Below are 16,260 nucleotides of genomic sequence, written 5' to 3' on the forward strand. Positions count from 1 at the left end.
AGCACTTAACACACCCCAAACTTACATATTACTAGTCCCTTAGCAATACAAAAGTAAAAACAAAATGAAAAACCAAGAACAAAAAGATAAATTCATCTTTCGTGGGATGTACAATTGCATTTAGCGTATGTAGCAAGCCTTTTAAACCTCTAAGGATTCCCTAGAGAACGAGTGAAGTCTCGTGAGGATTTTCCAAAAATGTTACCCACAAACATCATGCACAGTTCATGTTATCCCAAAAATTAAAGCATCACTTTAAGATCATGATTTTCATTTATTAACAAGCTTAAAAAGATGAACTCCATCTGCACAATGAATTGGAATCTCAAAGTTCAATTACTTACAAAGGACATGTTTTTATCACAAGTTTGAAAATTGTGTAAAGTGAACTAGCACAAAATTATGAGGCTTCCAAGTATTTCCAATGTGTAATGTCTCCATATCTCAAAATTCATTGAAATCCTTACTAGAATGAACAACAATGGCATATTTCTTTTTTTTTTTTTTTTGGTCAGGTTGTGCGATGTTTGGTTCCTTTAAGCTTTCTAATTGACCCATGTAACGAGTGTTAAGTCAATGACTCCCAAACCAGGTGGTTTTAGGGCACTAGGTGTAGAGACACCCCTAGGACTTACTAGCTCGAGTCAAAAAGGCTACAAAACCAAACTAATCATGACATCAATCAAATCAAAAATTTTCACTTTTGGACGTGAACACTTAATGCTTTAGGGCAAGAGGTCCAGTTACTCAGTGAAAAGCTTATCAATGATCATTTATTTATAATAATTTTTTTTCTCTCTTCTCTTTTTTTTTTTTAATTTTTTAATTTTTTAATTTTTTTTTATCATATATATATACGCCAAAGTGTGCATCTAATAAGTCATCCAAGATACAGAAACACACATATCAGACCTCATGTCATACCTCACAAATTATGTGCTAATGTGCTTGTGTGATCAAATCAAACATGTGATTTTTCAACTATCCTAAACAAGTAATCAAACTAACAAATTCTCTCATCAAATCATATGTTCAAAATTTTAAGCTCACTGATGAATTCAATCCATAATTCTTTTAGATTAACTTAAAATTTTAGGGCAAACATGAACATGCAGAAACCTTCTTCTTCTTTTTTTCAAATAAACAAACAAACAACAAAACAAATAATATGAAATTGGGACAAAGTGTGTGTAAACACATGTGTGCCCATACCCCTAAACTTAAATGACACAATGTCCCCAATGTGTCTAAATTAAGGAAAGAATGTACCCAGGAGATGGACGACATCGTCTTGGAAAGCATGGCTCATAGCACACCCCCAAACTTGAATTGAAGCACATTTGTCCTTTCAAAATAAGAAAACACAAAAACAAGTAAAAGGAAACAAAACTAAAGATAAATAAAAAGATGAAATGAAACACACAAAAAGAAAATAACAAGATAAACTATGGGGTGCCTCCCATGAGCACTAAGTTTAACGTCTTCAGCCAGACGGTGGTACTTTAAACTTGAATCACCAATCTTTCCTTCTCTTGCTCCAAAGGGAATGAATCTTTTCTGCTGCCAGGTGATTCCAAATGTCTATAGATCGGGGAGGGCCACTTTAAGTTTTGTTAAACAGTTTCTCATCTGGTGGGGAATCATGAACTGGAATAAAGGATGAAGAAAACTCATGGAGGTTCTCTATCTTGATGTCCTCAAATTGCTCATCACATAGCCCCAACAGACTTCTCTCTTGGATTCTTAGGAATTCGGGGAATAGATGTTAAAGAAGTTTCAGTGCTTTCTTCCTTTTCCTGATGTAGCTCCTCTAGAACTTTGGTTTGCTCCATATTCCCCTCTTCCACTTGATTTTCAACCACCTATTCTCTCCTCAACGTGACAGCTTACTCATGATAGTAGGTGCACTCTTCCTCCACGTAATGCTTATTAGGATTGGCCACCAACTGATTTTGACACTCTTCTTCTTCTTCTTCTTTTTGCTTGAGGTGGGCCTCCATCCATTCAATTGATTGCTCTCTTTCCTCCATGTGGCTAAGATGAACTGCCGCATGTTGTGTAAAGTCAGCACACTGTTTTTCTAAGGCAGCAACTGCTTCTTGTAAGGCAGACCTTTTTGGAGGAGGTGGTTCTTCTTGATACGCTTCTTCTTCTCTGAGACTATTGCCTTTCAGTTTGAAGTAGGTCTTCATCTCCTCAGATGCTTCCTGTGTAGTCTTAATCAATGTATTTATCATATCCATAAGAGAAGGTGGTTCAGCCTGACATTTCTGTTGTGGAGCTGATTGAGAGTAATATGTACGATCATAGAATTGCTAATATGAGTGATGTTACAGTCCATGAGATTGTTGAGCATGAATTCCGAGAGTTTGAGCTTGCCATGAGAGATTGGACTGTTGGCTCCATGTTGGGTTATAGGAATCAAAATAGCGGCCGTTCCCCGGTCTAAAGAATGATGTGTTCATGTACTCATAAGATTGGTTAGAAGTTTGTCTCATTGTAGGACATTCTTCTAACATGGTGATAAGGGTCGTGGCAACATGAACATGGTCTACGGGGTGTCGAAATGCCGCCCCACATGTGTGAAAACAAAAATAAAATAACAAAAAGAAGTTAAAATTGAAAGGGAATTAAAAATAAAAACTTACTAATATACAGACTCGAATGACCCTGCATGAAACAAAAGAAAAAATTAGATATATAATTAGTGTAGTAATTGTGTTGTTCTATGGATGTGCGATCGTTGCTTAAAATTAATTCCAACAGTAAAATAAAACAAAGATTGGATTTGAGTTGATAATAATAAAAAGGTAGGGCTTTGATATCCACCACTAATTATATTTAGATAATATATCAATATGCCAATGTTTTGATCATGTCATGTATATCTAATGTTTGTCAACCTAAAGGCATGGGTGTATACTCCTTAAGCTATAGATTTCCCTAAGCAACGAGTTAGGCATGGGTGTATACTCTAACCCTTTTACTTTCTTAAAGGATTTAACAAGGGTGTATACTAAGTTGTTCTTTAAGAAAGGATAAATCTGTGGAAATCGACAAAAACATGAGGCCTAGGGCATGGGTGTATACTCCCGGTTTTCCATGTTGATTAACCTAAGAACCCTATGTGGATTTCTTTTGTTACTCTTATTAAACCCAGGACTCGGTCATCCAAATTGATTTAATTAACTAGTCCATATCACATGCATATGTTGATCAGGCACACACATATGAGGAATTCATGAAAGCAGGCATTAATCAAGTTAAATACCACAACATGACCATCACAAAGGCGCCAATATTGAATATTAACTAAACATAACTAGGGCTTCAATCTAGCCCTACTAAATAAATTATTTACATATAAGTTTGATGTTAAACATCTTCATAAAATAAAATAAAAGAAAGGAAAAGAATAAACCCGAAACTTGAACTTGAAGAGCTCCAATTCTTTTTCGTGGAAAAGTGTGTCTATTCTAGATGCTTAAGTGTCTATTTATAGGCCTTAGGAATACTCTAGAAACCCTAAAAATCGTAGGGTTTGAGCCCTAGTTCACACTAAGTTACAAAACCCTAAAAGTTGCACTTTCTATATCAAGGCTGGCAACTGTCTTGGCCATTACGCACGGGTGCGCTCAATCGCAGCTCCCCTGCGATTGATCGCACTACTAGAGCCTTCCATATTCTCAAAATAGCTCTTTTATGCTCAAGACTTCCGAAATTGCTTCTTTTTCTTCCAATGACCTACAAAATCAAGGAAAACACATAAAAAAACTAAAATGGCGTAAATTAACTAAAACTAAAGGATTAAAATATGTAAGTTAAGGCCTAAAAATATGAATATTTTAACACTTAACAATCATTCTACCGGCGTTTCATCAAAGGCTTCAGCACCATTGTTACTCCCATGACAGAATGCCTTAAGGGAGGAACGTTTAAGTGTTTGGAAGAAGCCCAAAAGAGCTTTGAACTTCTCAAGCAGAAAGTAACAGAGGCACCAATCCTTATGCTTCCAGATTTCTCCAAAGCGTTTGAAATTGATTGCGATGCTTCTAGTCTAGGAATTAGTGGTGTTCTCAGCCAAGAAGGCAAACCAATTGCCTTTTTCAGTGAACCGAAAGAAGTATTCCACCTATGACAAAGAATTCTATGCTCTTGTTCGTACCTTGGAGCATCGAACACAAGCCAATAAGCATAGAAAGCCAATGGTTTTCAAAGAAGGAGATTTGGTATGGATTCATCTTCGAAAAGAACATTTTCCAACAAAATGACAATCTAACCTCCTAGCACGAGCATATGGTCCTTTCAAAGTGCTCCAACGCGTTAGAGAAAATGCTTGCAAGATTGAGCTCCCTGGAGAGTATGGTGACTTTCAATGTATGTGACTTAGCACCATATGAAGAAATCGAAGAGACCACGGACTTGAGAGTAAGTCCTCATCAACCGGGGGAGTATGACACGGGTGTGTCCAGCAAGAGTCCATTAACAATTTCCCAAGCTTCAGTCCAAATAAGTCCACAAGCCCAACAGAATTACAAGGCCCATATTGAAGAAATCCTAATGGAGTCTAGAGAGTTCTAGTGAGTTCAAAAACATCATAGTCGTCCATTACTTCATCATTTCGAACACATGTCTAGGTCTAACTTGAAGTTTAGAATCTTATCTTTCCAACTCAAAAGGTTTCAAATCATTTGGAGTCGCATGCCAAAAGTTATGACCGTTTGAAGTGGAGTGGTCAGCCTTCTCGAGATTATGCATTAAGGTGGCTGTTTGTCTCCCTGTTCGCTACCCCACGAATTAATGATTGTTTTCTGCCATTATTACTTGTTTAACTTCATTAGATGCTTATCCTATGCTTAGAGGGTTGTTCTAAGCTTATATAATACTTGTATGTATAAGTGTAGGTCAGACTAAAGTATTGTGTTAAAAAAACAGCCTTTGGCTTTTGAGAGGAGATTGTCCTTGTATCTTTGTATCTCTTTGGTGTGAGCCTTAGAGTGTTGAGTGTTCTAGTTTTGTATCCCTTGTTATAATCCTTTGGGTCGTAATATTCTATATCCCTTTGTTGTTATCTCTTGGGTGGTGAACTTCTATCTGTCATTTGAGTGTGAATTTGTGTACTTGTTTTCCATCTCCATTTCTGTCTGGTATCAATTGTCACAACTGAAAATTTTGGAAAACATTGTCAATTAAGTGGTAGTTTGAGAGGTATACTTTACCCTAAAAAATTAAATTGCTATCTTATAAATGCTCAAATTGAAATTGAAATTTTTACATGCTTTTTAAATTTCAAGGAATGCCAAAAAAAAAAAATGGAATATCAAACGTTAAAATAGGTGTCTACAACCAATTCCACATGCAGCATTTCTTCTGCTTCCACATACAACAATTCTTATTCCACATACAAATTAGTTAGAGACTAGATAAAATGCATAGAGTCCTACAGCTACTGCTCATTGATAAATATTTTATTATTTTTCATGTTGCTATTCAATTGTTTATTATTATTATTTTTTTTTATCTTTTTCATATATATAATAAAAATTAAAAAATATATATTTTCAAGGAAAGTATTAGGTATTCACCTAGAACAGTTACACTAAGTGAACGAGAGAGAAAAATCCGACATTTCCTTATTTTAAAGGATGTAAAAAAAAAGAAGAATATAGAATTTATTAGAAAGTATTAAAACATGACTAAACTAGGTTTTTTAATTGTCTCCCTTAGGTTTTAAAACATGACTAAACTAGTACCTCAGATTTTCGAATAAACCGAATAGCCACCTCCGTTAGTTTCCGTCAATTCCCCACTAATGGTATTCCACGTAATTGCCATGTAAGCACTTTATATTGCGACACATGTCCACTTTAAAAACAAAAAACTAAAAAACTAAAAAACTAAAACTAAACTACACGGTAAATCCACATCGGAATCCCATTAAATGAAAAAATCACCAATTATTTGACATTTTCCCCCTAGGGTTCAAACTAACCGGTTTTCCCCTAAATTTTATACAATTTCGATTTAGGGTTATTGGATTGATTTCCATTTAAATTTCAATTTCGCTTTCGATTGGAAATAGGCTGGGTTTGGTTTTCGATTAGTCTAAGTTTGAGTTTGAGGATTATCGTGGGTGGAATGGGTCGACTTAGGGTTATTGGATTCCTGTCGGTAGTCTGGGATTGGTGGTAGTCTGGGTTTGGCTTTCAATTGGAGGTGGTCTGGGTTTGGCTTTCGATTGGATGTAGTCTGGGTTTGGCTTTCGATTGAAGTAGTCTGGGTTTGAGTTTGAGGATTATTGTGGGTGGAGTGGTCTGGGCTATTGTTGAATTGCAACGGGCGGCCTGATTTGAGCACGTTGGCAGAGACCTTGTACGGGAGGAGTAAAATGAGACCACCTAGGAGAAAATAGAGCTCGAGGTATGTACTTTTGCTTTGCCAAACAAAATTCCCGACCAGTGGGGCGTTTTTTTAATAGTATTTAGCATATGCAATTGAGAGGTTGCATTCACTTTTATGGTTGACTTTTTTTTAGTTGTCCCTTAGTGTAGTAGTTTTTGTCTGTTTCGAAGCCCAGTATAAAGTTCACCTTTTTTTACATCGAAAACTCGTTGTTGTGTTGTGTTGTGCTGGTTGTCAATGAGATATTGTTTGAGTTTGTTTGCTTTTGAAGACTTCTTTATTGTTGTGGGGTAGTTTGGTGGGTGGCTATTGTTTGAGTTTGTCTACTTTCGAAGCCTTTTTTTTTTTTTTATTGTTGTGGGGTTGTTTGGTGGGTGGGGACAGGGACAGATCTAGGGGGGTCGAGAGGGGGCATAAAAATTCTCCTTACCTCTTGGTAAAAAATTTTCTTATGCCCCTCAACCGTGTTGATGCCCCCTTTCAGCCATAAGCATGCCCATTCGGCCATGATTATGCCCCAGTTATCAGGGGCAAACGATTGATGCAGTGTTTCTGCTGCAGTTTTCAGTTACATGATGTTTTAGGTTTAGGTTAGAATGTTAGATGAAATGAGGAAGAAGATGGAGGAAGAAGATGATGGCAAATTGACAATCATGTACTTTAATCAAACACATAGTTTAAATAAGTTACCTTTGGACTGTTTATGGGCCAATTGACAATCATGTCCTTGCTATTTGGACTCTTTGTGAACCAGAACAAAATTTTAGCTTCTTTCTTTTTAACACTAAAGTAGGCTTTGGAAAGAAGAAAAAAAAACATCAATGGGCCAGTGGATTTGGTTGAGAGTCTTGAGACACCAAACTCTAAAGACTATAAAAATCCAAGCCACTACATACTTCAAACATCACAACACAACATGATTAAAAACAAAAGCCTTTTCTCCAAAAAATAAATAAATAAATATGTAATCAAATAATTTTTTTTTTTTTTAAAAAAAAAAAGCCTAAAGTTTAGTAAATATGTAATCAAATTTTTAGATTTAGATTTAAATTGTTCTTTTCAATTGATTGTTTTAATTTTTATATTGCTATTAATTTAGCTTATTCTTGATAATAACTCCAGCAAAAAATTGAGAGATGTAATCATGTAAATATGTAATCAAATTTTTAGATTTAAATTATTCTTTTCAATTGATTGTTTTAGTTTTTATATTGCTATTAATTCAGCTTATTCTTGATAATTGTTTTTATATTTAATTATTTATGAATTTATATAGTTTTTTTTTATATATATATATTTTAATTGTATAAATATGTAATTGTAGTTCTCTGAGATTATAGATAAAAACAACGATTCTATTGAGCTCCAATCAAATTCTAAACGACCTCGTTTTGAAGTAGATTTAACAAATCTGCCCAAAAATCTTGTTTAAGAAAAAAAAAAAAAAAAAAAAGTACGATTATAATCCTAGTGATAGAGACCAAATCCAGAGTATATCTACAAATAAGAGTTTGTCATTTTTTATATTTAATTATTATTTTTAATATTTTAATTAATTTTATTTTTTTTATTCATAAAAAAATGCCCTGATGAGTGAAAATCATGGATCCGCCACTGGGTGGGGACCAATGTGCATGATAGATGGAGTTGGTACGTAGGTATGTAAGTGTCTCACATGGCCATTATTTTGTTCATGCAGGATCACCACTAACAAGATCCATTAATCTCGTTATTTACCATCATGGATCATTTAGTAGACCACGTATGGAGTGTGTAAGGGGGAATTGATGACTTTTTCTGACTTAGATATTTTCTGTGTTATGCTACTCAGACATTAAACCTACCTTGGTTATCAGTATGGAAGGGTGCCTCCTCTCTATTACAAGGTTGATGATAATGATGAATTTCGTGGACTTACGAGGAGAAATCATGTCAAAGAGATGTTTAGGGTGGTTGAATGCGAGTCCAAAAACTTTCATGTGTTTGTAGATCATGGAGATGTAGAAGTTGGTGAAAGTGAAGGAGATATATTGTTGAAGGATGTAGTTTTTGTAGTTGAAGAAAAAAAATGGAGTGGTAGAAGATGATGGAGTTATAGATAGTGAACAAAGTCTGGCCATTGTTGAAGTTGTAGACTATAAAAATGATGGAGTTGGAGAAGTTGATAAAAAAACTGATGGAGTTGTAGAAGAAGGTATAGTTCGACCTGATGAACATAGTTGGGCTATTATTGAAGTTTCAGCTGGTTGTAGGATTAGTGAGAAAGATGAGGGATATGGAAACGGATTTGTGAATTATGAGGATACTTATGGGTATGAAGAGGTGCTTATGAACGAGGTCAAAAAGGAGAAGGTTGATCAAACTATGAAGCAGATAAGAAAACAAAAGAAGCAGCAAAAGAAGATTGAGCAAACTGCCATGGATAAGAAAATGGAGAAGATGTAGTCCACGGCCAGGCAGTCCACAGCTAGGCAATCCACAGCCAGGCAGTCTAAAACAAGGCAATCGAAATCCAGGCAGTCCAAATCTAGGCAGCCTCCAAGTCATGGAGATGAAGAAGATGAACATGATGAAGTAGAAATTCAACCTCTTCCATTAGTTGATTTTGAAGATACTGATGGAAATGAGGACATTTATGTCAGAAAAAATGAAGAAATTCTACGGGCGGTTAGGAAGGCTGCATCAAAGTGGTTCCAGCCATGGGGTGTATCATCGTCAGCTTTTAAGGAGGTTAACACTAGAAATGGTAAATTCAAACAACCAAATGAAGAGGGTGTTGAAAGTCCTAAACTGTGCAGTTTAGAAAGTGAAGATGAGGATGATGAAGGTACAACCAAAAGAAAAAGAAAAAGAATGAAGTATCCGGAATGGCGTGGGTTGAAGAACCTCAAAGAGAAGGTAGAAATATATGTGGGACAGTTATTTGCAAACCCATCGGAGTTTAAAGAGGTATTACAGCTGTATCTAGTACATAATTCATTCAATTACACATACGTGCATAACGAGAAAAATGGCGTTTCAACCCATTGTAAGAAAAATTGTGGATGGAGAGTATATGCGTCATGGAAGAATAACACCAAATACTTCCAAATAAAGACATTATTTGATGTTCATAACAGTGGAAGTCATTATTACAACAAACGAACTTGCTTGCCACCGTGCCAAAAGAATGGCATTGAAGTTGTTAACCGGGTCGGATGATGAGCAGTACAAACTTACAAGAGCGTATTGTTGTACAATACGTAAGTAGAATCCCGGTAGCTCAGCTTATATACAAAGAGATGGTGTATTCTTCCAAAGGATGTATGTTTCCATAGCTACTTGTAAGCGGGGTTTCTTGGCTGGATGTAGGCCGATGATATGTGTGGACGCATCCTTTATGAAAGGCCAGCATAGTGGCCAGCTACATGCAGCCACTGCACGAGATGGGAATTATGACATCTTCCCAATTTCATATGCTCTATGCGAGACCGAAAGTAGAGCCATATGGACATGGTTTTTGAACACTTTGTTGGAGGATATTGAGAATCCAAGGGAGCACACATTGTCATTTATATCTAACAGACAAAAGGTAATAACCTGACATCCTAATTGAATGAATATTATTAATTTGTGAGAACATTAATATTTAGCATGTGTTAATTAAATTGTGATCTTCTTACACAGAGACTGATGGAAGCCATAGAGTATTTGATGCCTGATGTGGAGCACAAGTTATGTGTTAGACATTTGCATGCGAACTTCAAGAACAAGGGTTACAAATGCAAGGAATACAAGGATGCATTGTGGGGTGCAGCTCGAGCATCAAATGCAAATCAATTCAAGTATTACATGTCTGCGATAAAAGGAATGGATATTGCAGCCCATGATTATATTGCGAAGGTGAACCCAAAGATGTGGTTAAGGCATGCTTTCAGGGAGAACAGCTGCAGTGACATACTTCTGAATAATACAGCTGAGACTTTCAATTCATGCGTACTTGAAGCTAGAGATCAGTCCATTCTTACTGGCATGGAGATAATAAGGCGGCAACTGATGAACCGGATTAGCCAAAAAAGAAATAGAGCGGCAACGTCAACCAATACTATTTGCCCTAAGATTGTGAAGAAGTTAGACAGGAACAAGTCAGAGGCTATGAATTACATCTTCCACTAGAGTAACGACTTGACATTTGAGGTTGACAACATCATGATGCTAGGAGGCTTGTCAATCTGAATTTAGGAACCTGTGGATATGGTAGGTGGCAGTTGAATGGGATTCTATGCCCTCATGCTTGCTGTGCAATATATGTAAATAGGGAAAGTCCAGAGAAGTATGTAAGTAAGTGGTACTCAATGGATACATATAAGAAGCCATACGCATTTAGCGTTGGGCTAATGCCTGGCCCTAAAGATTGGGCTATTCCCAATGATGAGGAACCCACACTACCACCGTTACCCAAACAACAATGAGGTAGGCCGAAGAAGGTGAAAGTAAGAGGAGCTGATGAAAACGAGCCTGATGAAGTGTTAAGGTTAGTCAAAAGAGGTATGATGTACGGTGTGGAAACTGCAATCAGCTGGGCCACAATGCTAGGAGTTGCACCCAATCACAGAATCCAAATATGAAGATATGGCCAAAGAAGGTTAAGAAGACAAAGCCGAACACCGACACTGAGGTGAGTTCGTACATAATATTCTACGGTAGTTTGACATTTGACATTTTAAATATTTTTGAATTAAATTAAAGTTTTTATTATTATATGGTGTAACAAGGAGGTACCTCACAGACAACTCATGCAACAAACATACCCCAACAAGCTACCACCTCGAGTGGACAAAGTAGGAGTTCCATCAAGATTGAAGGTAGAAGGTCGGCTAGGCTACAATCAATGGTGAGTTCCTCAATTTCATTTGTTGTGTAGTAGACTGGACTGCCATAAGGATAAATTGTGTGCATAGTACTAATTGTATTGCCTATGTTGATGCGGGTTAGGCCATCACAGCTAGTGGGGCAACACTAACCTCATCCACCGCCAACACAATTCAGGACAACACAATATGGATTTTTGTGAATACAAAAATTGTGTAATTTTTTGTGATCTTCTTATGTGATGTCCAACATTAACAAAACTTACTTGTTATGTGATCTTCTTATGTGATGCCCAACATGAGAGTACAAATATGCCCCTTATGGTTTTTTTGAAAATGTGGGTTAATGGACATTTGTGTCATATTTGTTTTGTTTGAATTTATGGCATAGTTGTATGTTTGATGTTGGGATGTAGATATGGTCCAGATATGTAGAATGAACAGTCCACCGAAGTACACCTAGATCCAGATGATGACTTCATATGCTGCTCCTAATGAAAATAACGTGAACCCTAGCTTAATTTGGGTATTGTAATCATCAAAAAAACCAAAGCTGGAATTTGGCTTAAGTTTGAGTACATACCTTACCCAAGCCGAGAGAATGTTCTTTTCCATTGAATGCCTGTTCTCGACCTGATGATATTTTCTTCTCTGCGCCTTCCAGTGCGAGTTCTCACTGTCAACAGAGATCCCTTATGCGTGCGACGCAAGCGTCTGCGTCTACCAACCAAATTGAAACTCGATTTAGGGACAAACGTTTTAAGCTCGATTTAACTGGGTGTGTAGCTGTGGGTTGACGAAGAAGAAGGAAAGGATCGGAAGGAAACCTAGCTTGACATTCCCGTACCTACCTACACGTGAGTCTGATTGTAGCTCGTGGCCTAGGGTTCATGCAATTTAGGGGCAAATGAAGAGGGAAGCTTCGGGTTGAAGAGAAAGGAGTTGAAATAATTGGTGATTTTTTCGTTTAATGGGATTCCGACGTGGATTTACCGTGTAGCTTAGTTTTAGTTTTTTTTTTAAAATAAAAATAAAAATAAAAATAGACATGTGTCGCTATATAAAGTGCTTACGTGGCGATGACATAGACTACTGTTAGTGGGGAATTGACAGAAACTAACGGAGGTGGCTATTCGGTTTGTTCGAAAATCTGAGATATTAGTTTAGTTATGTTTTAAAATCTAGGGAGAAAATTAAAAAACCTAAAAATCCAAGTACTAAAAAAGTTATTAACCCTAAAAAAAAATCACCAACTAAAATAGATATTCATATTTTACATTGCTAAAATAGAAAACAGATGTAATCAGAAACTTGTATGTAATCAAGGAGAAGGCTCGTTCCAAAGAGAAATTCCTACATAGAAGTGAAACAAAAAATTTCCTGTTCACTTTACCCCTGCAAATTCAAGTATTCAATACGAGTTCAAACAAACCCAGCAAGATATTCAGGAAAAAAAAAAAACACAAAAGCTGAGGAACAAAAAAGATTCATTCAAGGAGAAGACTTGGTAGCACTCCTAACAGAATTCCAAATCTGACCAAGAGCCCCAAGAATATGAGGCATGACACTCCCAATTCCTTTCAAGGCGACACCAGAAGCAACCCCAATGGCAAAAGTCTCTCCATACCCAGGCTTGGAATCCACTTTCATGTCAAGAATTGCGAGCCTGCTGTTGGTGGCATCGATCTTTCTCGAGGTCTCAGCCATGAACTTGTCTTTTCTGCCTCTCCCGGAGGAAATGACCCTGAAGAGGGCGTTCTGGAGGTCCTCTATGACCTTTATGGAGGCTTCATTGGAGTCGAGCCCTTGGGATTCATAGTGGGATACCAGCTCTCCTGCGGTCGGCAGCTTTTTCCTCTGGTTGTTGCCGCTGCTTTTCTCTTTTGGAAGTGCATTTTTTGGGGTTGGTGGTTGTTCCATTTGCGATCAAAATGAAGAAATGAAAGGTTGGTGCGAATCCTGGTGTGGGTTTTTTTGGGGGTTTGGAGGAGAGGGAAGGGGAATGGCCAAAACCCTAGAATTGGGGTTTTGGAGATAAGGTGTTGCTGCGAGAAAGGGGGGCAGCAGGAGGATTCAGGAATGGGAAAAATTTGGGCTTGGGTATTTGAGGTGTGGGCAAAGCCGGCTATAATTGGACTCTTTTGTTGGTCTTGCATTTAAAAGAGAAAAAGATGCTAGGTTTCAATGGGACAATTAATTTAGCTCTTGATTTTTAATTTCCACAATTAGCTTTTTAGGTTTTTCTAATTTTAAATAGGTTCTTTTATTAATTCATAGAGTAATTAATTAGCATCATGTCACTACGTCAAATCAATTCACTAATGTTACTTCACTTCCATTTGAAGACGGATTGAGAGTATTCATTTAGTACATTTAGGAAGATAATAGTCTTTTTTGGGGGGGTAAATTTTTTGAACAAATTTGTTCTCCTAAATGCACTAAATGGATACTCTCCATTTCATTTGAAATTGAGAGGATCATTTTCCCTTGCTTTTAACATGTCATGTATGAACGAGATGTTTCACATGACACAATTATTTTAAATTACATATATATATATATTTTAAAAAAAATAGAGGGAGGCGGCCTTGGTGAGGGGGCCGCTCTTCACCAAATGAGAGGTGGTGACTCCTCCCCTATGAGGGACAACTTCTCCTCACAGGAGTGTCTTAGAGGGAGGCGCAACCCCCATTTCCAGTTAGGAGTGGCTGGTTACCTCTTTTTAAAAAAATATATATTTGTAATTTAAATTAACTACACCATGTGGCATATATAGTTGACACAGGATATGCTAAACAAGAGCCAATAACATTAATTGATTGGTTTGCCATGACTGTCGTTAATTAGTTTAACTAGCTGCTACAATATTTATCAAATTTGTCTAGCACTATAGCTCAACAACGCTTAAGCTAAATAAATAAATAAATAAAGTTAATATATATATAGCTAAATTTTAACTAAATACTTATTGAATCGAATGTGAATGCTATAAAGCGTAAAAATTCCTAGGCTAAGCAGTGGATTTTAAGGTGCATATTCAATGTCTGACATTAAGAAAGTTGAATTCCCGATAAACTAACCCCCACCCTTACACTAGGGTTGATATTTCTTTTTGGATTGGCTTTTAGCTTATGTAAAATAATTATAACATATTTTAACGGTTTAAATTTAATTTCAAACTTTTTATAAAAAAAGAAAGAGCAAAATTAAATTTGGACTATTGATGTCGTAATTTTTTTACTACGCCTAAGCCAAGTCTTTGCAAACAACTATTGGATCAATAATCTAACGTAGCACCCATTAGCAAATTTTTCTAATTATATGACTTTTTTTTTTTGTTATACGGGTTCGTGTGGCAGACGTAAATAAAACGCAAGGAGGATTATTTATATGAAAATATAAAAAAATAATGAGATGCATCAAATAATTTGTATTAAAGAATGCTCCAATATTTGAATGGCATGGCTTTGAGCGTAAATATCCATTTTAATATTCTTACCTTCTAATGAACCGATGCAAATGATCACGTCCCGAGCTCTAATCCACTAGCACGCATTTGCAAGAAAAGGGTTGAGTGAGCATAGAGGCTTGTCGGGTGGTCCGACGGGAGGTCTTCAGTGCCCAAGTCAGTAATTTTCTAGAGATGATGAATTAGGGTGAGAAGTGAGTGAGTGTCCCATACCTCGATCGTGAAGGTTTGCATTTTCTTACGCTCATGGTTTTTCTCCTCTTTGCATGAGTTCTCTCGGGTGTGATCTCGTGATTGTATAGTATTATGATCATATTCATGGGTGTTATTTGGTTACTGACTAAAGGCACATCTTCTACTAGGTATTAACTTTCGGCATAGTTTAGTATTCTTCGCAAAATAGTAATTAAATGCACCTACTGCTGTTGCAGGGTCATAGGGTGTGGCGCGCATTGTTCCCTAACATACGGCTGATAATCTTGAAAATACTTGAGGTTACAATGGTAAGCGGGGATTCCTTGTGGTGTTCTTTCTTAAGATCGTCGGGCATTTGGGTCAATGGGGTTTGTCTCGAGCCTGCCTGAGCCGGCAAGCTTAGCAGGCTTGGTATCAGGTATATGTGTATTAATGCTAGCCTGCTAGGTAAAGAAAACAATATATAATAACTATAAGGGTTAAATACCCCTTAGGGTTTTCCAACTTTATTTTTTTTTCTCTAGGGTTTCATTTTTATCACAAGAGGTCCCTGAGGTTTTGATAAATGACCAAGTTAGTCCATCCGTTGACCATTAAGACTGACACGTGGACCAATCAGATGCTGACATGTGGCACATACTTAATTTTTTTTTTTAAATTAAAAAAAAAAAAGAAAAGAAAAGGAAAAAAAATTGGTGGCCAAGCCACCCCCTTGGGCTCCAAGGGGGTGGCCGGAACCACCCCCAGTACCCACAGGGGGTGGCTGAAACCACCCCCAGTACCCACTGGGGGTGGCTCAGCCACCACCATGGAGCCTTGGGAGTGGCCGAAACTACCCCCAATGGCGAGCCACCCCCATGGAGCCTAGGGGGTGGCCGAAACCACCCCCAATGGTGGTTGGGGGTGGTTTCGGCCACCCCCTAGGCTCCATGGGGGTGGTCGAGGCACCCCCAGTACCCACTGGGGGTGGGTTTCGGCCACCCCCAACCACTAGGCCACCCCCATGGCCAAAGGAGCCACCCCAATTTTTTTTCCTTTTTTTTTTTTTTTTTTTTTTTTTTTTTTTTAAATTTAAAAAAAAAACATTATTTTAATTTTAAAAAAAATTAAGTAGGTGCCACGTGTCAGCATCTAATTGGTCCACGTGTCAGTTCTAACGATCAACTAACAGATGGATTAACTTGGTCATTTATCAAAACTACAGAGACTTCCTGTGATAAAAATAAAACCCAAGAGGAAAAAAAATAAAGTTGAAAAACCCTAAGAGGGTTTGAAGTATTTAACCTTAACTATAATAATGAGATGCATCAAATAATTTGTATTAAAGAATGCGCCCAATAGTTG

The 16,260-nt window shown here is 37.1% G+C and overlaps 1 protein-coding gene across 1 annotated transcript; it reads right to left on the minus strand.

Moving 5' to 3' along the window:
• Nucleotides 1-12,722: 12,722 nt before the first annotated feature.
• On the minus strand, nucleotides 12,723-13,372 carry LOC132184929 (ribosomal protein-like protein). The gene has a single exon (XM_059598719.2). It carries the CDS (start codon nucleotides 13,170-13,172, stop codon nucleotides 12,744-12,746), a length of 429 nt encoding a protein of 142 aa, XP_059454702.1. The 5' UTR covers nucleotides 13,173-13,372; the 3' UTR covers nucleotides 12,723-12,743.
• Between the last annotated feature and the right edge of the window lie 2,888 nt (nucleotides 13,373-16,260).

The sequence above is a fragment of the Corylus avellana genome, chromosome 6 (genome assembly GCF_965113065.1).
Source record: "Corylus avellana chromosome 6, dhCorAvel1.hap1.2, whole genome shotgun sequence".
NCBI lineage: Eukaryota > Viridiplantae > Streptophyta > Magnoliopsida > Fagales > Betulaceae > Corylus > Corylus avellana.